General features: G+C 35.8%; 1 protein-coding gene across 2 annotated transcripts in view; it reads right to left on the minus strand.

The window, feature by feature from the left end:
* Positions 1 to 1,210: 1,210 nt before the first annotated feature.
* The window catches only part of ITGB8 (integrin subunit beta 8), an 84,955-nt gene continuing 62,536 nt past the window's right edge, over positions 1,211 to 23,629 (minus strand). For both annotated transcript variants that reach the window (XM_007981927.3, XM_007981926.3), the window contains 7 exons: positions 21,682 to 21,771; positions 17,887 to 18,021; positions 14,612 to 15,017; positions 11,870 to 12,095; positions 10,866 to 10,975; positions 7,186 to 7,349; positions 1,211 to 7,089 (listed from right to left, as the gene is read on the minus strand). In XM_007981927.3, coding sequence (XP_007980118.3) covers positions 6,967 to 7,089; positions 7,186 to 7,349; positions 10,866 to 10,975; positions 11,870 to 12,095; positions 14,612 to 15,017; positions 17,887 to 18,021; positions 21,682 to 21,771 — 1,254 coding nt within the window. In that variant the 3' untranslated portion in view covers positions 1,211 to 6,966. The remainder of the gene's footprint in view (positions 7,090 to 7,185; positions 7,350 to 10,865; positions 10,976 to 11,869; positions 12,096 to 14,611; positions 15,018 to 17,886; positions 18,022 to 21,681; positions 21,772 to 23,629) is intronic.

Below are 23,629 nucleotides of genomic sequence, written 5' to 3' on the forward strand. Positions count from 1 at the left end.
CAGGCCCCAAAATCTGACCACAAACTGACCCCAAAAACTGGTCATAAAATCTCTGCAGCACTGTGACATGCTGGTGATGGCCTCGATGCCAATGCTGGAAGGTTGTTGGCTTACTGGAATGAGGGCAAGGAACACCTGGCCTACCGGGGTGGAAAACTGCTTAGGCTTTCTTTTTTTTTTTTTTTTTTTTTTTTTTTGAGGGGGAGTCTCGCTGTCTCCCAGGCTGGAGTTCAGTGGTGCAATCTTGGCTCATGGCAAGCTCTGCCTCCCAGGTTCACGCCATTCTCCTGCCTCAGCCTCCCGAGTAGCTGGGACTACAGGCACCCACCACCATGCCTGGCTTTTTTTTGTATTTTTAGTAGAGATGGGGTTTCACCAAGTTTGCCAGGAGGGTCTTGATTTCCTGAGCCTGTGATCTGCCCGCCTCGGCCTCCCAAAGTGCTGGGATTACAGGCTTGAGCCACCGGCATTCTTAAACCACAAACAATAGCATGAGCGTTCTGTGCCTTAAGGACATGTTGATGCTGCAAATAACTAGCCAGAGCCATCCCTCTATTTCAGTCCAGCCCTTTATTTCCCATAAGGAATGCTTTCAGTAAATCTTATGACTGACTTGCTGTCAATAAATACCTGGGTAAATCTCTGTTCCGGGCTCTCAACTCTGAAGGCTGTGAGACCCCAGATTTCCCAAGCCACACTCTGTATTTCTGTGTGAGTGTCTTTAATTCCTCTAGCGCCACTGGGTTAGGGTCTCCACGACTGAGCTGATCTCAGCATCTACCACATTCTGCTTTATTCTCTTCCTTAGAGTAAGGAAAATCACAATACATGGGTATTCAATAAAATTCACTTAATTTAAGTCTGACTTTTGAGAATGTGCAATGGAAGGTTATGAATATGTTATACTTAAGGTGGTGGTAGAAGTCTGGCATGTAAAAAATGCCTATTTTAACTTTTAGCTACTTTTTTCAGGTTTTTGTCATTAGAATATTTCTTCTGTTTCTACTGCAAATAACTATCAAAAAGGAAAGAACAACTGGGATGGCCTCCCCTGTTTATCACTGGCCCTACAATTTTCTAAGAGTAGTATCTTTTTGGAATTATGTAATGTCCTGCTATTACATTTCCTTGTGGGATGAAGTACTGTTGTCTGGAAGCTTTGAGAGTAATGTAACACACAGTAAATAAAGAAGCATTTTGTGTATTCTTAGATTTTTACACTTTTATTTTAAAACAGAATTTCATATTGATTAACACCTACTATTAAACAGAATGGTGCATTAATTAAATGCCTTGTCCTAACTGTTATAAGCTCTGTTAGAAAAATAAACATCTCACAACAAACTACAGTGTCAGCTCTTTAATAAATACATAAAACAGAAGTTAGTAGTCAATCAGAGTTATATGAACAGGTTCATAGTATATTATGTGAAAGTATCATATTCTCCAATATTCTGTATCATTTAAGACAATTTAAGTTATGTATAATTCAAAGCCAGAAATAATAAGAAATATGTTCAGTGATAATTTGCTTCTTTCTTACAGCTATATTATATTCAAATATTTAATTTAAAAATATATTCTATATTAAATTTATTTTTACAAATGCAGTACTTGTTAGATGAAACAAAATAAGTTTTTAGGTTACTGATAAGTTTAAAATATTTCTAATTTTTTCAGAAGTTCAAGAAACCATAATGAAGTAGCTAATAAATGTAAAATAGTTTAAAAGCTATGTTAGATATACACAAAATGAATTTCTATATTAATATGTGCAAATTTATATTTTCTTATAATTTAGAATTAAAGTATTTTATACTCAATATTCATAATAAAATTTATGTACCATATTTGTCATTGTGTAGAATTCTTACTAAAATTTCACATTTATCTGTGGGAATGTGTAAAGTTGGTAAAACTTCTTTACACTAATCACACATTTTCCATCCTTGATAATTGCAGTGTTTTTTAAAAAATATTGTTGTATTAGACAATTTTTACTGAAGTAGGTTGTAGAGGCTAGAAACCTGATTAATAGAGTAGTGTTAGACAATTCTAACTGAAGTAGGTTGCAGAGGCTAGAAGAAACCTGATTAACAGAGTTAGCTTACAAAGATAAATTTTATGCAGAAAAGTATTCCAGGTAGATAAAAGAGTAGTGTCATTACTCTCAGGTTTACATTAACAGCTGCCCAGATAGCTGAACAATTATTTCATATAATTCAAATAATTTAAATGAGCAGTTTTATAACAGTCGTCACATAAGCTTGAAGTTAAAGTGATCAGAGCCAAGGGGAAAAAATCTGCAAATGATAAAGAAGAATAAAAAGGAAGAGGACTCTAGAAGAAAGTTGGTTTTCACAGCACTGATTGGTTTTATCATATTTTTCTCCTGCCATTGACACAAGACATATAAGATGCTGCAAAACCTAACTATGACAGTTCCATGTAATATTTTTCCAGTTAATTTTGTTTAAAAGTGAGATGATAATATAAAAGGATCTCATATAATAGAATAAAAAGAATAAAAATTTGTTAATGAAACGTAGACATACCCACCCATTCTTGTTAGTTAAGTTAGGGTTTGCTAAAATCATTCGCACTCACGTAAAGTATAAATGGGGCCTGAAAGAGCTTTTGTAAACTCAAGATGTGCGGGATCTGAGCTGCTAATCAGTTAGGCTCCATGTTGAGTTGTGTGTGACTCAATTTCCCTGAAATTTTGGCTTCATATGTTATCATAAATGGGCTCTCAAATCTTTATAAGAAAACAAAATTCCCCTAGACCCATAAACCTTTAGGTAAAGTTGGATTAGTGTATTATTTATTCAAGCATAATTTTAAACACTGCATCTGAAGTGCCAGCAATTGCAAGAAGTGTCACAATTTCAGAGATGTTAAATTGAAAAAGCGATGTCTTGGAATCAATGAAATATAAATATGGATGTGTATAATCAGTTATACATAAAATTTGCTATAGAGGAATTATAAAAGAGAAGGAAAATTATCTGAAAGAATGTTAGCTATATCTCAGTGGTCTGCATTGCATAAAATGGAGTTCTTAAGGTCAATATAAATAAGGATAGTTGTAAATTAAATATTGAATCAACATAACAGAATGCAATATGCACCTGATTGAGCTCCCATGTAACTGTATTTCACTTGATACTTTTATGAAAACATATACATTCCAAATCCTTCAAAATGAAAAGAAGCTCAAACAGTTGTGAAAATTTAGAATTCTTACATTCTAATGGGTCTGTCTTTGTTCAGGGGCATAGACTCAAATGAGCTTTAAGGTCAATTAAAGGTGTCTGGAAATGAAGAACTTCATTATACCATTAAATTCAGTTCTTTTTCACTATTAGGTTTATTAAGCTTGAAGCTTTAGAAAATCTCTCGGGAAGAGTGAGTGGAAAAAACAGGAATAAGAAAAGAAAGAATAAGCTTTTGAGTCTAATCTACTCTACCAGGTTCCAGGAGGAATATAATTCTACAGAGAAAATTCTTCATAGTCCATCATAATACATTTCAGTGTCTGATGGCTGACTGTTGTCTTACATAAGGATATCTTCAATGGATATTAAGTAAATATTACAAATATATTTCAGATTTATTCTTTGAAGTATTGCATCTCATGTATCCACGAACTTTAATGTTGAGTTTTGGAAAATTGCTTCCAGAGATATCTATTGTGTTTAACCTTAGATTCTTTTTTTTTGTTGTTGTTATTTTAATAAACCAAAGATAAACTGAACATTTAAGACATAATCAGATTTTTAGTGAATTTTTAAGTCTTCCAGAAAAGTCTATGACTTAATAAATATTAGCAAGTTTCCAAAAATATAACAAATGTTTATAAATACATGTGCACTGCAGTGCAATGGTGTCCCCGGAGAAATAAAATGCATAACAAAGCAAATGTTATGTTGTAGTGTATGTATGGCACATTTATAAATCATTACATACTTTAGGACACAAAAATGCTGCAGTACTAAAAGTGTTGTTCAAGTTCTCAATTCTGTTAACGATTTAAAATTTCATTAATTGTGTTTAATATCAATGAATCTCAAAAGGCTCCTGTGGCCACATTAGTTGAAAATAGACTCTATTTACATAAATTATTTAACCTAAGAGTACCCTGTGTTCCCTTACCATTTAATTAATTCTAGCTAGTCAAATATTAATTCTCATCTCACAAATCATTACCCAGGAAGATATCAATTATTCAAGTAAAATATAAGCCCTACAATCTTTAAAAATTAGCTTTTTAAGTAAAAACAAAAAAGGTAAGCACAAGACTTCGCAAGCATAACCACAATCATTGTCTAACAGTGAGTTGCCTACAAGGAAGTTTGCCCCTTCCTATGGTCACAGCCTTGGTCCACTATAAAGTTAGTGCAAACAAGTGAGGGTGTTAAACAATATAAACCCTTGATTTTTAAGGATTTCATTTTGTTATATTCTTTTAGATAATTCATTCCATATGGGAATGTGTTTATTGTTCATAAACATCATAATGTTTGTTTCAAAAATTGTCGTCATCTTAATTAATGGCTATCTTACACTTTTTTCTTTTGGAGGGTTGTTAGGCATCTGTCCATTTTCCTTTTTAAGAAGAATGTTATGTGTATTAGGATACTAAATCCAATTTTTACATTATTTTTAGTGATCAAAGGTTTCTTATACAAGTGACTCACAATACTGAACTATGTCAATCTCTCGTTTGAGGAAGGAAGTGCAATTCAAGTTAGCATTGAAATTGCTTGGCTGTAGAGGACATCTAATAGAGCCGCTGTGTTTATTGGCCCCAGAACAACTTATTATAGGTTTTTCAGTTCTCTTTAGGGTAGAAAATGAGATGGGGTTAGTCTTCATCAAATTGCAATATCCAGTACTTTAACTCAAGTGCTGGAAGACAGCAAATCTTGGAAGTTAATTATAAAAAGATATTTTAAATAGATTCCTTTGTTGTCATGGGCAAAACTGTGTATCCACACAGGACTGTTAGACTGCTAGCCAATAAAATCAGACTAAGTCCACAGGGATAAGGTAAGTGTAAAGAAATTTCCACTGGGGAAGACAAGGCTCATGGCCCGTGAATCAAGGTCTCAAGCTGAGCACTGGAGAACTCCAGGGAACACTGTTCATATAGGCTATGGTACGAAGGAATTACCTTGTAGGTGCGCCATGCTTCAGTCTCTTAAGAAGTTGATTAGCATGAAAGACTGGAAGCTGATTATGGACAATTCGGTTTGAGTTATTCTTTTCTATTTTGCTTTGAGCTTTCCTCATACACTTAAGACTTGAGTAAACCACATTGAAAAACATTTGCCAATTGAATGTTTTAAAGATTCAAGAGGTAGCATGATATTGTGCAATGAACACTGGCCTGGCAATGAGAAGATAGAAACTCCTTTCCAATGTGGCCACTTTATCACTTGAGTGTTTTTTGAGAAATCATTTAAGTTTTCTGAGGTTCAGTTCCCCAACTCACTAAAAAGGAGAATTAGCAGCCTCGCATGGTGGCTTATGTCTGTAATCCCAACACTCTGGGAGGCCGAGGAGGGTAGATCACCTGAGGTCAGGAGTCTGAGATCAACCTGTCCAACATGGCAAAACCCCATCTCTACTAAAAATACAAAAATTAGCTGGGCATGGTGGTGGATGCCTGTAATCCCAGCTACTCAGGAGGCTGAGGCAGGAGAATTGCTTGAACCCGGGAGGCAGAGGTTGCAGTGAGCCCTGATCATGCCATTGCACTCCAGCCTGGGTGACAAGAGTGAAACTCCATCTCAAAAAAAAAAAAAAATAGCTTATTTCTAAGATATCATCTATTCTCCTCCAATTTTATACTTTTATGGATTCTGGCAAGAAGGGTTGGAGTGATTCCGGGAGAGAACATCCTTAGGCTGCCTTGAAGAGAAAGGATAATATAGCTTTTCATTTAAAAAATGCTGATATCTACTTGCAATCAAAATCTAAGAAAACATTCAAAATGTGGTACTTTGCTTGAGGCAGAATTTCTAAATATCTTGTGAATTAATGATCAGGTAAATGAAATGACCAAACAATCCCTTCAGTTTACCAGGTAAGAAGATACAAAACTGCACACCTGTGCACAATGAAGCTATTCAGATTTTGATGGTACTTTACAGTGTCCCCTATTAACATTCAGCTTTTAAAACCAGTATTCTGATAAAGTGACATTGTATTATTAGTTTTTTATGGCAGTAGTAACTTAGCACTTAATTAATCCAGTCATCTGTGACATATATAAACGCATCCTGTAAAAAAGAAAACAAAACGTAAAGGCAAAGAGGAGAGAATGCTGGAATTAGTATCCATCTTGTACAAAGAAGCAAACCATAAAAACACATGCATAAAACTACACACTTTAAAAAGCAATAATCTTTTAAGATTAAGGTTTTATCTGTCCACCTCTTGAAAGAATGAAACACGAATCATTTACTCATCTAGCTGTTCTTGTCTATTCAACCACCAACTGTTGAAGTGTTTGGCAATCTTAGAATATACTTGCCAGATTATTTTTTTCCTCGCATGTCCAGTGCAGGGATTACTGTACCCTTGTAGTGACACAATGCTAAACTCTCTCACAGCATTGTTCTCTCTGGGAAGTGTAGGGATAACAGGTACCTGTAAAGTGTAATCAGTGCTCTTCAGAGGATCTACATTCTATGCTGATCTAAATAAGTTATATATTACAGTAAAGTGCTACAATGACACTAGTCTCAAACAGTAGTAAGACACATTTTTCTCTGAAAAAGTCAGCAGCTATGTGGGTCACATCATGATGAGGATGCTTGTCAGTCTTCGTTCGAGTGTACAACCAGCAACTGGCATGACCGTGAGCAATTTGTCTCCTCCTGTGACTTTTAAAATTATAATCTTTAGGAGCAATGATTAAGAATTCCAGTTTCCCATTAAGTATTTAAAAATCTTTTTTTAGAAGTTGCACCTGAAAGTTTCATGAGCATTTAATTTGCTGATATCCATTTTTATTTCTTCAGGCTTCTCACGTCGGTAGGTTACTGCTCTTGTGCAAACACTTTGCAGAATCAACTTATCCTTAATGGAGAAGAAATATTATTATTAACTAAGGGCCTAAATATTGTAACTAGGCAATAACATACTATTAGCAATTCTTTTTTAGAATTCACTGACCTTTTTTGAGGCTGACACTCTGTAATCTGACGAGGACTTAATTTTGTTACTATTCCATTGTAGTACCACCTGTCTAATGATAAGGACTTTAAGCAACCCAATCAAGAATGTAACTATGAAAATGATGAAAAATATTCTCAAGTAACTTGGGCTGGAGAAACATTCTGTAATGAAGCAAACAAATAAATGGATTAAAAATTGGAATAAGTAAATCAAAACAGTCTATCACGTAAATGATGTTCACGCCTCAATTAATAGTGCCATAGATATTTGCAAATCTACATTTTCAAATCAGGGGATTGAAATTACCTTTGGTTCAGAAACAGTAAGCTCTCTAATTTTTCTTGCATGTTTATTGTGAAAATATTTTCAACAGACAACCCTCCTTTGGAGGATAGCCATGATTAAGGTATTCAATCATATTATTCCTTTGCAGCTTGATTCTTTAATTGTATTAACTGGAATATGTCCATGTCCCATAACCAAGCATAATTTTATCCAAGACAGAAAGAGGAATAGTTTTTGTGGTGTGTACGGTTGATCACTAAATGGAAAATAGTATTTCAAAAAATTATTGAGCCATTCTGGGCCTTAGGATGTATTTCTCTTGTTACGCTTCGTCTTCATTTGTTCCACGCCAGTAATGGAAAATAAAGTAAACATCTACAGAAACTAAAATCAAAACTACTCTAATAGGTAAATAAATATTTCTTCAGAAATTGAAGTGTAAATTTTCATTATTATTATACATGGCTTCTCCAGGAAATAGGAGTGTCCAATTTGGGATCACATGAAAATATCATTCTTCATTTTTCATTAATTTACTTTTTACTTGTCGTTAACTACACCTATTCCATTTGCCTCTAAAAAGGCACTGTGTATTTTAAGAACAAATAATGCTTAGGACAAATAATTACTAGCTGGAAAAAGAAATGTTGTGTTAAGAGGAGGGACATGCTAGATCTCGTTTTAGCACCAGATCTTTGGCACACCTTCATTGCCAAAGATCTGGCACTTAAAAGTCTACAGACTCTGTTGTTGCCAGAGGCATTACCCTAATCTAAGAGGAATATAGTTACACAATAGGCAAGTATTCCATAGAACTAACTCACCAGCTGCCCCAGATTAATAAAATTACTTTGTGGCTAAAGAGGCATGTGTGCCGCCACCCATTCTCCAATGTTTGGGGACCTCATCCAAAGTTCCAAGGTCTCCCTGAGAGGGCCACTAGGGTGGTGACCTGCCAAGGCTTAGCATAGTGCACCTCCCAACCAATCCTGGCTGATTTGGGTCTGAATTTCCAGTGAGGACTAAGCATGCTTTTGAATAAGGCCAAGCTCAGTGATAAGGGAAAGAGTTCCTCTCAAGCGAGAAGACTTAATTAAGCCTATTTGTGTGTGTGTGTGTGTGTGTGTTTGTGTGTGTGTGTGTGTGTGTGTGTGTGTGAGATAAGGTACTTTGAAAGAAAGGTGAAAGGCTATCCCAGTGCTACAATTGGAATGGAAACACCAAATGCCAGTGTAGGTCCCTGTTGCTACAGGTCTCACAGAGAGAGAACCCAAAATATTCTGCTCAAAGGTGGTGTCTTTTGAGGCTTCCACAGTGACTTCGGGTTCATAACACACATGCCTTCTGTTCTGACAGATTGTCATTTCCTTTGGTTGATTTAGGACTACTCAATCAGCTAAGGCAGATCCTCAGGGGGGCGCCCGGCTTGATTCCACTTAGTGGCTTCTCGCCTGGTGGGAGCTCAGCCAGAGAGCCTGAAAGAACAGCCTTTAAGTGCGACTGAGTGGATAGATAATAGAGGTGCCTAACAAATGCCCTTTCCCTCTCCTTGCACAATAGTTGTGAAGGGGAGGGGCGGCCCCTAGCTACTGACACATTTTGGAAATATTTCTAACAGGTTAGAACAGAGGGCATTTTCGGAGCTCAAATCTGCATGCATATTGAAATGCTATGAGTGGTCAAACATTCATGCCCAGCCTATACTTTCCTTAGTTTAGGTCAGGCCAGGACTTTTCCTAAGGAGCTTTAAGGGAATACTTTTTGTAACAACACTTAAGTCAAAGTAGTGTTTACTTAACATAATAAATGACATGTTGATAGTAAGGCCTTATTTATTAGAAAGGCACTTGGCTTTCTGGAGTGATTGCTGCAGCTCCAGCTGGCAGCACATGGGGCTCTTTTCAGAGCCAAGTTCATTATGGGCTAAGATCAGTGTGGATGTGAGGGAAAAAGGAAACAACACTCTGGAGAAAGTTTATTCTTTTGTGCAGCCTCTCTAAGAGCTGGAGTTTTTCTTACAGGTTGGAGAGACTTGAAATAATAGTTGCAATAGGAATGTTTTAATAAAGATATAATTTCAAGGTTAGTTTCTAATGCATGTGGAGGTCCACACCTTACCCCTGTGCAAAGTAGGGTTCTGGGTTCTAAATAACTTTTTGTTTTGTTTTGTTTTGCTTTTTTTTTCTTTTTTTAAACAGCTTTATTAAGTATCATTGATATACAAAAACTGCACATGTTAATGTATACAATATAACGAGTTTACGATTCAGTTTTTTAAATCTCCCAAAGATGGTACCCTGTAACCACTGAGTGTGCTTGCTATGGGATGGCTGAGTGGTTAGGTTTCCCGTCTCATCTACACAGCTGAATTCCCATGCAGTGTACTTCCATGGAAAGGCATCCAAATAAATTGGCTGTCAAGTCCTCAGTGAACCAGAAATATGAGTTCCCCATGTAGACTCATTTCACTAAGAGATGAAGTCTGCCGAGCCATAATTTTCCTTCATCATTCAAACTTGCTTCCAGTTCTGAACTTCATCATGTCTAATCAATATTTGCTTTCATGTTTCAGGTGAAGCCAAAAAATTCTAAGTAAAAATGATCTTCTTTTACAAAATATGTAACTTGAAAAGTGCCATTCCTTCCTGGTGCTTTTCATTTTGATAAAAATATAGCTTAAGGATGAATGATCATAAATGTGACATAATGAAAAGGGTATGGAACTTTTAGTTTGAAGATCTTGGTCTAAGACATGTATCTTAACATTACTAGTTAAGAGATAGCAGCTCTCATATAAAAATTTCCCTGAACCTCAGTTTCCCCATCTGTAAATTGGAGATTATACCAATCTCAAAGAGTTGTATGACATTAAATGAGCCAGTGAACATGAAGGAAGTATCTAAGGTAGAAGACGACACATAAACACATATTTATTATTGTTATAAAGAATAAAGCAATGTTTTTTAAAATTTAATTCAAAATTTAAAAATAAAGCCCTCAGTCCTCTCTCTCTCTTTTCGTTTTTGTAAACAGGGTTTCGCTCTTGTTACCCAGGCTGCAGTGCAATAGTACTGCAACCTCCACCTCCCGGATTCAAGCGATTCTCCTGCCTAAGCCTCCTGAGTAGCTGGGATTACAGGCGCCAGCCATCACACCCGACTGATTTTGTATTTTTAGTATAGATGGGGTTTCACCGTGTTGGCCAGGCTGGTCTCGAACTCCTGACCTCAGGTGATCCACCAGCATTGGCCTCCCAAAGTGCTGGGACTAAAGGTGTGAGCCACCACACCCGGCCCGGTCCTTTCTTTAGTATGGTTACTTATGGGTCTTTTGGGGGAAGATCATCCTCTACAGACACTATTCTGTGCTTTGATTATTAAGCTTTGGCCTACCTGAAGTTTGGTCGACATAATGCTGTTGTTCCATGAGAGCACATGAGGTTTTGCACTGATCAAGTATAGCCTGAGACAAATTGTGAGGGTGAAGGCATTGCACACAATTCCTGCAAGGGGAAACAGAAGTGAAAATACTTATTCTTTAAAAAGGTGGTAGACTATAATATTTTCCACAAGAAAACAAAACACAAAAGAACAATGCAGAAACAAATGAAATTTTGATTATGTTCATTAGAAATTACGCCATCATTACATTGAAGGATTGCATTTCCAAATGATTTAAATAAATTACCATGCATAATTCTAAAAAACTTACTTGTGCTACTAATCTGAGAAAGTCAATGGTTTAAAATGCTGAATAAAACAAACTGGAAGTTACAGTGATGTTTAGATTAGTAGACTTTGTGCAGATCTCAAATTGTTACTGAAATATTTATTGGCACAAAAGAGTAATGTCACCTTCATTTAACATATCACCTTTCATTTATAGATCACTTATTTCTAGGGTATGTCATGGACACCATTGTTCTTTATCATTAAAATATTAAAAATAAAACATAGCAGTAACAGCTAACATTCTATGATTGCCATGCATCAAGTACAAAGGTGAGTTTTTTTATATGAATCATTTGATTCTTTCACAGAAATATAGCAAGGTATTATTACTATCCTCACTTTTGATATCAGGAAACTGAGGCACAGAAAATTGTAACAACTTGTCCTAGATCACTCTATTACTAAATAGTATGCTGGGCAGCAGGCAACCTCTAATTTCCAAAAAGCTAACGTAGTGAGTGTCCAGATTTATTCCAATGCTTCCACAGCTATCCAGGGGTCAAAGATTTGAATTTAAGTCTTCTAATTCATAGCATTTCTCATTTAATTCTTTTTTAGCGTGCTGGTCACAATGTATCAGGCAACGTTTAAGATTAAGGAAGTCAGAACAAAAAAGGACAAAAGTAGCTATTCTTTGTGTATGTTTGGAATCAGAGAAATCATACCAGTTTTCCTTGCAGGCCGTATGACAGGTGGGGCAGTGTTCACAGAAGCGGCCGATGCTCCTGGGATCGGTGCACTCACACCTTCCACACACACACGTGCCTCTTCCACTGCACACTTGGCCCTTTGAATTGACACAGTGCTGGGCTGCTGCTGAAGGGCACTGGCACCGATCTCCCTCCCAGCCACTGAAGCATTGGCATCTGCCTGCTTCACACTCTCCATGCCCTGTGAGGAAGACACCGCAGGACCTATGTTATCTGGATCACTGACTTTGTAAAGAGTTTTCAACCATGGATTCCTGTATCATCTCCATGGAAACGCACTGACAGTCCAATGAATGGAAACAACATCACTTTTTCGTTGGTCTGACACAAACAGTGTTGGATTTAGGAGGATCTTTTTCAAAACTGTTCTACTGTAGATAATCTCCCCATGTTAATGCACTCTCCTAACAAGCATGAAGGGCACCCCTGCTTCAGTGGCTGCCAGACTACTTGAATGTCATTGCATATACAGTTTTACATTAAAAACACACACATATCAAGAAACTGCAAAGGCCGAAGTAATGTTAACTCCCTGACTTGAAGTTAGAAAAAATACAGGTATTTGATTAATGGCTTCCATCACCTATTCTCTCAGTCTTCTGATGTTGCTGAAGGCCTAGGATAACTTTACAGCACTGTGAAGCAAACCTTTCTAGTGCTTCAGTACTGCTAATGCCATGTTTAAAGATCAGATCTCTTGGGAAGTTGAACAAATGCTTTCACATCCTCAGTGCATTATTTAGTAAGTTAGCAGGGCAGATCCTCCTCTATCCTGTGAGCTGTTCTTAGATGGTAAATGAAAAAAAGAAAGAAAGATGGTGTGTGTGTGTGGGGGGGAGCATTTATGCATGTGGGGTGAAGAAAACACAGTTACACAGAGTTAAATGGATTTTAGACAGAAAAAGTGTCCAAAACTTAATATGCCAGTGTGCACTAGAAACTGTCAAAAGGGAGTACATTTCACATGATTATATAGGAATTCTGAAGCTTATCTAGCCACAAACCAACCTTCCTCTTTTCTCCCTCTCGCCCTCCCTGCCTCCTTTCCTTTCTCCTTCCTTCCCTCCCTTCCTTCCTTCTATCTCTCTCCCTTCCTTTCCTTTCTTAGCTCCCTCTCTCTCTTCTTTTACTGCTGAGCACCTCACAGGATAATTGTTCCACAGATTCTACTGTAGGACCAGCTCAATTTGCTAAGTGTAAAACTAATGAAGTCCAGGCCAGACAAATGTCGGTCAAGCCCTGTGTGCTGTGCAAGCTTATGCTGAATCCTCGCCAGCAGGCCTGTGAACATGTGTTTTTATTCCCAAAGGAGACTAGTGGAGAAAGTACATGTCAGTTACAGTCTGCACTTACACAGAAACAATTCAAAACAGATTTTCAACTGCTTGTGGGTCAGTAGTATCATACTCATATAGAAAAGCTAGTACACTAGATATTTTACTGCAGAGACTGGGACAAATACTCAAATGTATTTGAAACTCTCTTGAGAGATTGACAGTTGTGGGACATGACTTCAGAAAATTCTTTCTCTTCACTGTAAAATAATATTTTTCCTCCCTGTAAAATATGGTAGACAACTGCTGGTTCATTCTAAAGTCATCTATAATCCATCCTACCCATGATGTCAGTTACAGTTGAATACATGTTTGTATATTAAAATATTCTATGTATGTTATAGAAAAAAAGACAATTTCCACTGCACATTTAGGTGATACAGGCCAAATTTTCAGCTTAGACTAGATTGCACCATTTATTTTTTATAGGTTTGTTACATCCCATATGCTTATGATGATGTTTCCATTCATCAATAATTTAACAAATATTTATTTACTAAAATACAGATACTAAAAAGATGTTTTTCTCAAAGAGTAAATTTAGCATATTGTCACAGGAAAATTATCACAGAACTCAGATGACAGGTAATTTATTTAATTCACTTAAAAACGGTATTTTGTTTTAGTTTGCAAATGTTGATTAGATTTTCTGGTATCTAACCTGTAGGTGGCAGTAAATTGAATAGCCCAAGAGTAATCTTGGTATTTTTATTTTAATTTATTTTATGTTTAAAATTTGGTCTGTGTGTGGCCTCAAGGACGAATCTTTTAGATTACTTAGTAAGGCAGTATTTTCTTGAAGAATGCTGTCCTTTGGCAGTTTTGTTGCTGGTGGTGGCCCAAAATAAACTGGAGAGGCTTAAATTACTACCAGCTTAGAATACCATTTATAATAATGCATTAAAGATTTTCATATGAATGAAAAATATACTCTTATACCTCACTCCCCATCATCCTGACAGAAATAAAATCCTATGTGCAAGTTGGAGGAAGTGACCATTTACCAGAATGAATCAGATCCTTCTAGAAAAATACTCTGATTCTTCTAGAAAGTGTGTCAGATATCATCAGCATTTCCTTTTCTGGTATATTTCTTTCCAAGATCAAGGAAAGCATGAGAATAACAATTAATTTTAGGTTTTTATTTTGAAGCATTTCCTGTATAAAATAGGTTAAAATATAAATATCAAAATCACATACTGTAAATCTGTTGCCATGCCCTAATTTCATGGACGATGAAACTTTGAATAACAAATTCAGATTCAATTTTGCTAATTTGTAAAGATGTGATTTAAAGATACTTTAACATCTATGCTGGTGTAATAGTGACAAGTAAAAGCTGCCTGTATATATTTATACTCACCAGCACACAGATTTCCATGGTGATATGGACAAGAAAAGTCATCCTTTTCACAGTATTTTCCATACACTTTTCCAAGCTTAATTTTGTGACATGAACATTTCCCACAAACACAAACTCCTCGACCACTGCAAACAGGTTGATCCTTGTGTGACTTGCAACTCTCAGAAGAAAACTGATCTTCATCAAAATGACATTTATTCTCATCACACTGGAAACACTGGGAATCTAGAAAAGTTTCATCTACACACTTTCCTTTAGGTCCTCTGTTGTCCTCACACTGACAGCTGCAGTTTCTGTGTATATGAATTTTAGCGGTTTCATTAAAACCAATAGGTTTGATTATTGCATAGTTTTTTCCTCCTGTGACATCACATTTTTTCATTGTAACTGTTACATTGAAAAGAACCTAAATTTAGGAGGAAAAAGGAAATATATTTACATACCTTAATTATTTTTATTACTAATATTATATCTGTTAATAACTGAATTGATAAGAAACCATCTTAGAGAAATTAAAAATATTTGTAAAATAAACACATGTAATCTCTTTCATATACATGCAACATCTCTTTTTAATGTCATTTATTCTCCAATTAATGAACTTGAGAGTTAAAGAATATAATGACTGCTAATCCCTATATTGCACCATTAAATAGACTTGAGTGCAAGCCTTTTTGAAGCATCTACCCCATCACTGATGATTAATTTCTTAGCAAACATGAGAAAGAATAGACCATTTTCTAAATTCAGCCATTAAAATGTGGGGTATTGAATATTTGACACTAGAGATAGATCACATAAACCAAAATAAAGGGCTTCTGCTCTACTGGTTTAAAACCCTGAGATGAGGCCTGTCGCGGTGACTCACGCCTGTAATCCCAGCACTTTGGGAAGTCGAGGCAGTTGGATCACCCAAGGTCAGAAGTTCGAGATCGGCCTGGCCAACATGGTGAAACCCCATCTCTGCTAAAAATTCGAAAATTAGCTGAGTGTGGTGGCATGAACCTGTAGTCCCAGCTACTTGGGAGGCAGGCTGAGGCAGGAGAATCACTTGGATTGCAGGGAGCCGAGATCGCACCACTGCACTACAGCCTGAGTGACACAGCAAGACTCCGTCTCATAAATAAATAAATAAATAAAAGATTTAAAAAACTCTGAGATAAGACGTTCAAATGAACAATTTTAATTTTGTTCCTATTTTCTAGGAGCCCAAGTAAAGTTTCAGAGTTAAATTTTAGTTTATACAGGGTTTCAGTGGAGGAAAACATGTGGCTTTCTGTGATGTTACTCAAAAGAAAATTGTTTAAGACTCTCATTCTCAAATCTTAAGACCTCAGCACAGGTCATCTGTTTTGTCTCAGCGGAAGAAGATAGCCGAGAACTAAGGAGCTGGGCTGGCAGGAACTGGTGAAATGTTTTCTTTTTCTCTATTTCTTTTTTTTGCACAACACAGTTGATTTAATATGTCTATTTATATCTGTTGGTTCACCTTACCATCTTTAGGTACTTTGGTAAATAAGGTATATTTATTTCATGTTGGATTGAGATCCATTACAATTTAAAATTAATTTGTGCTGAGCTTTTTGGTTGGAATATGTGTCTATGATACAATAATATAAAGTATCTAAATTTGGTTTACATATACCTGAAACACTAGAATTTGTTCCGTAATATTAAAATCAATACAGTTGGTGTTATACTTAAAATGCTTTTGTCTTTGAGAATGCTGAGGCTTAACAGATATGTAAGTTAATGTGGTCACTGCCATCTCTAACAGTAGATCATACTCGGGGGTTTCTATAACTAAGAGGTCATATGACTATTTCTGAGAGTTAAACTATTTATACCACTCAATTGAAAGTGAAGGAAAGATGGCATGTAAGCAAATGAAAAGAAAAAAACAATGTAACAGGTAAGAAAAACCACTCTTCCAAAATGAGATTTTGAAGGAAATAACTATTTCTAAGACAGTAGCCATTTTTTCATAAAGTAACTTAGTGCTATATTTGCTAGTAAAAAGTTTTCTCTGTAGTTTTAATGAAAAGCCAAAGTGTATTTTGCAAAATATGATATCCTTTGAACAAAATCCATGGAGTGATCATAGAAGAAACCACAGAATTAGAAACTTGCAATAATTAATTTAAAATATACAACTCTAAAATGCCTAAGATAGAAAAACATATTCTAACTAAAGAGAAGACAGGATTCTCTTTTATTCATTTTTAGAATCTTCTATCACTTTCAATAACTTTTTCTTTTTTCTATAGCATGACATTACATAATTAATCATCACAGAACTTCAGAGGAAAAGGGGTTGGAAATCTTCTAAGTCCAAGTCATTCATTTAAAAATGAGACAATGCCTCATGACATAAATGACTCACTCAAAATCACTTCACCCAACAAAGACTCCCTTAAAGAGTATGTTTCTTTGTGTTACTCTTTCTATTGTGCCAATCCTTGGAGAATCTCTATCTCCTCTGGTGCAGTTTCCTGATATTGTTACAATCTGGATCTCTCTCCATTCTTTTTTGGTAAATGATGGCTCTTCTCATTTTGTATTGTTTTTAACAAATTTCCCTACCTCCTTCTAGATAATTTAGATAATTATGAGTGTATTGGGGCAATCACAAAGTGAAAGATTTTGAAATTCTTAGCCTCTATCAACTGCTCTATCATTCCCATTCTTTTCTGTGGTATGTGACTTTAAATTTCACATTACTTTGAGACTTTGTGAATATGAAACCAAAAAGGCATTATCATTATAAGTATAGACACTACTTATTTGAGAATAAATGATTTCCTAATTTATGCTGGTCATGACACCTAAGTTTAAAGTTACTATTGATAAATAATTGTTTACTATTACACACACATGCACATTGAAAGTGAAGGAAAGATGGCATGTAAGCAAATGAAAAGAAAAAAAACAATGTAAAAGGTAAGAAAAACCATTCTTCCAAAATGAGATTTTGAAGGAAATCACTATTTCTAAGACAGTAACCGTTTTTATACATATTAAAATGTATAGGTTTTATACATATTTCATACATACAGGTTTTATACATATTAAAACCTGAGAGTTGGAGAGAACAATAGACTGAGCTAAAACAAAGAGGAACTTTGAGGAGAGACAATGAAAGTTACCTTGAAGTATAAATAAGATTCTTAGAGTCAGTAGTAAGTAAAATGTTTCAGAATGGTTTGACTTTTCTGTAAGAAAGTATGCCAAGCAACTTAGTTTATTTTAAAAGGGAAAAATGCACACCCACATACTTCATGGTTGCTTGTCACGTTTCTGCAGCCCTCCATGCCTGGCTTTCTGGACCCATCTGGACAGATGGCGGTAATGTTAAAATAGACACCTTGTACCTGGTTTTCCACATGAACTTTCACTTCTGAAATGAGCTTCTGCAGAGACATTATTTTTAAATTACATATGAGAGTAGTTTCAAATGTAAGCAACAAAGCAGAGTCAAGCTTACTAAATCATTATAGATTTCATTTTAACTAGATCAAAGAGTCTGTTTCTGTAAAAGGATGAATAAAAACAGTGTTTCCACATAAAGACCCAATTGTATTTGAAATACATAAGAAATACTGAAGGATTCGATTATCTGCATTCAAATTATTCTATTTTTTTACATATTTCCATGACTGCATTTTGAGCCCTTCAAAGATATTTATCAGCCTGTTAACAAAATAGCCATTTTTAATCCAGTAATAACTATATTTTATGATAAAGTATAATTAAACATTGAGAACACATATATCATCATAAAGGGTAAATCTTGACACCTGAAAATGTAGAAAATGCTTCTGTCATATAAAGCTGCTAAAGAAATATTTTTTGTTTCAAACAATTGAGACTATCATGATAGCTAAAATGCCTTATTGACGCAGAATTGACAAGTACATTTTAGGAAGGTCATTTCTACACTGAAGGAGCAAGAATTACCTAACAGATATGGTTCTATGTGGTTCTATAAGGTTCTCCAAGAATGGCTTAGAATTTTTCCCAAGTCCCTGGGACTTGTTTGTGTCAGCCAAGCTTGCTGCAATCCTTAATACCAAAATAGGGCCTCTTACTGGGCAGAAAACCATTCATTCATTCATTTATTCACCCATGTATACACTCATTCAATAAATATCTATTTAATGCTTATTGTATGGCAGGCACACACTAATTTCTTTCTTTACAATCTTCGACTTCCAAAGGATCTAGCTAACTTTAATGTATACTTCAGATCTGTGTGTACTTTATTCCATAAACTAAGAGTCTACCACATGCAAAAATCCTTCACTTGTAAAAAAACAAACAAACAAAAAAAAAGGCAAAAAAAAAAAAAAAAAGGAAAAATGAAGTATGTACCTAAAGAAAAGAGCAAGCAGTGGATTATGAAAAGAAAAATAATTTCCAGGGGCTTCTAATTCTTTACTTGAGTGATTTCTCTTCTTCAATGGCATAATCAACAAAGAAACACGTGCTTACTGACAAATAATTAGTCATGGAATTCTGGCAGCATATCTTTAGAACAAGAGACTTTCCTCTAATTTCTCAATGTAAATATTATTTACTGTAGGTAAGACTATGTCAGTCACATTTTTTTTTTGTCTTCCAGAGAGCTCATAGATACTGCAACAATTAATTGTATAATTTTGGTAAATCAATAGAAACTTCCAATGGTATACAAGGATGTTGATATGTGGCAACCAGCAGATTAGAAGGAAATGCCTAACACAATGAACATCCTCAGTTTACCCTTCTAAAATTCTGCTCCTCTTAAGATCTTAGTTGGCCTGGTGTGATGGCTCATGCCTCTAATCCCAGCTCTTCGGGAGGCTGAGGTAGGTGGATCGCTTGAGGTCAGGAGTTCCAGACCAGCATGGCTAACATGGTGAAACCCTGCGTCTACTAAAAATACAAAAATTAGCTGGGTGTAGGTGGCACATGCCTGTAATCCTAGCTACTCTGGAGCTTGAGACAGGAAAATCACTTGAATCTGGGAGTTGGAGGTTGCAGTGAGTCAAGATCTTGCCACTGCACTCCAGCCTGGGCAAGACAGAGTGAAACTCCATCTCAAAAAAAAAAAAAAAAAAAAAAAAAAAAAAGAAAGAAAAAAGAAAAAAAGAAAAAGAAAAGAAAAAGATCTTAGCTGGTTAGGCCAATGTTTTTCAATCCTGAAGTGAAGACAAATCCTTAGATTTTTACCCAGTTTGGGGATTCAGAAATTCATAATCTTAAGCTTCCCTTTTAGTATCTAGTAGGTACAGAGGCAGATTCTATATAATTCTTCAATGGATTGTGAATTGATTCTGTTGGACTGTGAACACAAAATGAAAGTTTAGAAGATTTTTGATAATATAAACATATATAAAATAATAACAGAATTCCAACTTAAGGAGAGTAGTTAGCCACAGTAAGTTTTTGTTGGATTTAATATCATTTTTCCACTGTTTAAGGTTTTCCACTGTTTACAGTGGGCTAAGGCATTGCATACCTATGCTAGGCAAAATAACCAAATGTTGCTGTCTCCTTTGCCACTGGGCAGTCTGACTCACAGGTAAAAATCTGTCAGTTTATATACTTTGTTTGGAGTAATAAATGGGTTCATACTAAAGAATTTAGGGTGGTTTCTAACAGCATAAGCTCTTCTCTTATTTTGATTATTCTTGGGAACAGACTACTGATGGGAACGAATTGTAGACACATTGGATTTTCTGTGATAAGTCCCTCTTCAGTCTCACTGTTCTTTTCTTTTGTAACAATGAGAAAGATGTAACTTAAGATGCTCTTCCTTATTTTACTCAGCATACTTTTCAGACATAGAAAACTATACTCAGCGAAAACAAATCAAGCAAGATTTATTTTCCTTTTAGAAGATGAAAGTTTAAACAAGTTCTTCATTTTATATCTTGTGTCTACTTCCTGCCTTTCTCTTTTGTGCCCAAGCTAAAGGCAGGTGCGCTGTCTGTAGAAAATGAGAAGAGAAACCAGAGTTTTTTCCACAATGCTTTGGCTACAATTTAACTATTAAACTCTACATGTCAGGAAGGGAGTCAGAGGATTTGGGAAAGTGAGATTTTATAGTTGGCCCATAAATTCAAGGTAGCATAAAGCATATCTTTTGACACACTGTAAAACAATGAAAAACAGGTGGTATCACACAGGAGGAAGCACCTGAGGCTTGAAGTAAAGGAACACCTGGATTCTGATCCCACTTTCTTCTGCTTATTAGTTGAACAACCTTTGATGAGCTTGTTTCACTTTCTCAAGTCTTGGTTTCTACTAATATACAACGTGGGTACTAACCACCTGCCTTATAGATCAGGTGTGTGGACTAAATGAGGTCATGTATGGAAAGTGACTGGATCTTAGTGGTAAAAAAGTAGCAGTCACTATTATCGCAACATCTTAACAGAGGTTGTTCTATACAGGAATGATCCAGGTTGAAAGAACAGATGTTCCTTTAAATTCTTTGCATTGAGACATTCACTCTTCACAGGACTGATGACAGCATACAATGATGAACTCCAGAAAATAGAATATCCACTAAGGTGATTCTTTTAATCAAACTCTTTTGATAAAACTGCTAAAATAATTGTTGAATAATCAAGTGGTTGATCATAGAGACCCCAACACAGTCCTCTTAATAATTGCTGTATCCCAGATAGTTCAACTTCCCTGGCAGATTATTGCCTTATGTAACTGTGGACTTCTACTTTATCATTATGGGATAGGAAATGATGCAATTTCATGGTAATAAAGTACATTCTATAACTAAGACTTGATGATTCACTGAGCATTGGATGTAGAAGGAAATTTAGATAGCCTCTAGCCCAATCTTCATTGATTGTCAATGAGAAAAGTGAGGCACAGAAAGTAGAAATGACTTTCCCAAAGCAAAAAGCTAGTTAGTGGTAGGCCCAGGGATGAACTTCAGATTCCTAATTCCTAATCTAAAATGCTTTCTACTTCTCCTCTCAAGATGACATAGCACTACTTTGTACCTCGCCACAGAAATTGGTGTAAAAATTTTATTTTAAAAATTGTATATAATATATACATACCTGATAGGCTTCCACTACCAAATTATTGAGGTTTGCAGCCTTTGATTCTATTTCACCAGCAATGGTGCCCGGCAAGAGGGGTAGAAGATCCTATAAAACATATGAGTAGCATTTAAAGAATGACAATAGTATGTAATGGGTTAGCAACCAAAAAATAGTAAATATTTTTGTAGTTATCAGTTGAAGGTGAACAATTAAATGAATGAAAACATATAAGACACAAGAAAAATATAAGCAATCTAGTAGAGCAGCCGGAACATATACCCATGTAGTGGCTGTGTGTGTCTGTATATGGGCATGACTGTGTGTGTGCTTCTGGAATCACTGTACATGACAACCTAAAAATCCAATCGAAATGCAGATGAGCATCTCCTACACATCTTCCACGGAATGTAAAGCTCAAGAGATTTTAAGCATACAAAAGGTTTTGAGGGGAAATAAGCTTGGGAAGTTCGCATATGGTTTCTTCCACTTAGAAACATAAAATGCACATTTGCAAATTAAAAGGTTCAGAGTAGGCCTGCAGTTTGGAAATGATTTAACACTATTTAATGAAGCACTTTCCAAAACTTCTTCAGTTAGGAAAAATCATAGTTACAAGTGGAAACTTCATGGGGTATGTGTTCTTGATGGATGTTGCTTATTAATTATGGAGAAGACCGTAGGTATTTTTAGGGAGAATGAGCAAAGGCTTAAAGGTCTACATGAATTGAAGATGAAGCAAAAATAGAAAAAAAGTCAATCTGACTAAAGGGCACATATTTATAGGAAGTCAAATGGTAAAAAGTTTTGAAATCCATTTATTCTTGCATTTCATTCTATTCACAAATATCCTTAAGTTCCTTCTGGATGCCAGTCATTACTTAGACACTAACAATTTCGTATCTCAAGTCATAAGGAAAAAATTATCATTTATAGATTTTAAAAATTTATTTCCTAGACTTTTATTGAGCTTCTACTTTATACACACTTTAGAGATGCCAAATCACTAGGTCACGTAGTTTTCACCCTTAGGGATCTCACAGGCATATAAATGACAATTTCACTAAATACTGTACATGTGAACATGTGAAACAATAGATATGTGCACAGACCCTAATGAGAGGGATACCTGGCAAGCATTTGAGATCTGGGGAAGGTTGCCAGGGACTATTTCCTGGAGGAAGTGAATTATAAGCTATGTCTTAAAGTATGAGTAAGAGTTAATAAAGTAATGAGGAAGAAGGACTTCCAGACATGAGAGGCGAGGGTGGGCAGCAAGAACAAAGGCAGAGAGGAAAGAAACAGCCTGGCTGAGTGCTTATGCACATGAGGATTAGAAGTGTGGCTGAGAGATGAGAAGCATCCCTGCAAGGCAAGGAACAGTGGGGCAATGAGGCCAAAAAGGCAAGCGGAGACCACATGGCCTTATGTGCCACCTTAGAGATTTGGTCTTCTAATTCAGAGGGCACCGCTGAAACCTTTTACTCAAGGGAGTACTGTGGTCACACTTGTGTTTTCAACAGATCATCCTGGCAGCCAGATGGAGGATGGATTGCAGAGATCAGCCATGAGGTTGTTAGAACCTAGGTGAAAGGTGATTGATAAAAAAGATCTCTAGGCAGTCAAAGGAGGTGACTAAAAGGTCATGCATGGGGCTCACACTGGAGCTTCCCAGGCTTTGGAGCCAGTTGATTCTGATATTGTGCATAATTCAATTAATAATAAAAAACCTGGTTTTATGGTTTATCAGTTAATGGCAAATTTTTAAAGAAATAGGAATAAACTGCTAGAGCCAATAATGCTACCAAGAGATAATGTTAGAGAAACAGCAAAGAGGACGCAAAAGCTATGAAAAGCTGCACGGTATTTCAAAGCCAACTGTTAAGCTTAGAGGTTAAGAGCAAAGGATTTGGGTTGTTAGAAACCCTTGGGCAAGTATTTAATCTCCTAAAATATGGTTCCTTAT

The sequence above is a fragment of the Chlorocebus sabaeus genome, chromosome 21 (genome assembly GCF_047675955.1).
Source record: "Chlorocebus sabaeus isolate Y175 chromosome 21, mChlSab1.0.hap1, whole genome shotgun sequence".
Lineage (NCBI taxonomy): Eukaryota > Metazoa > Chordata > Mammalia > Primates > Cercopithecidae > Chlorocebus > Chlorocebus sabaeus.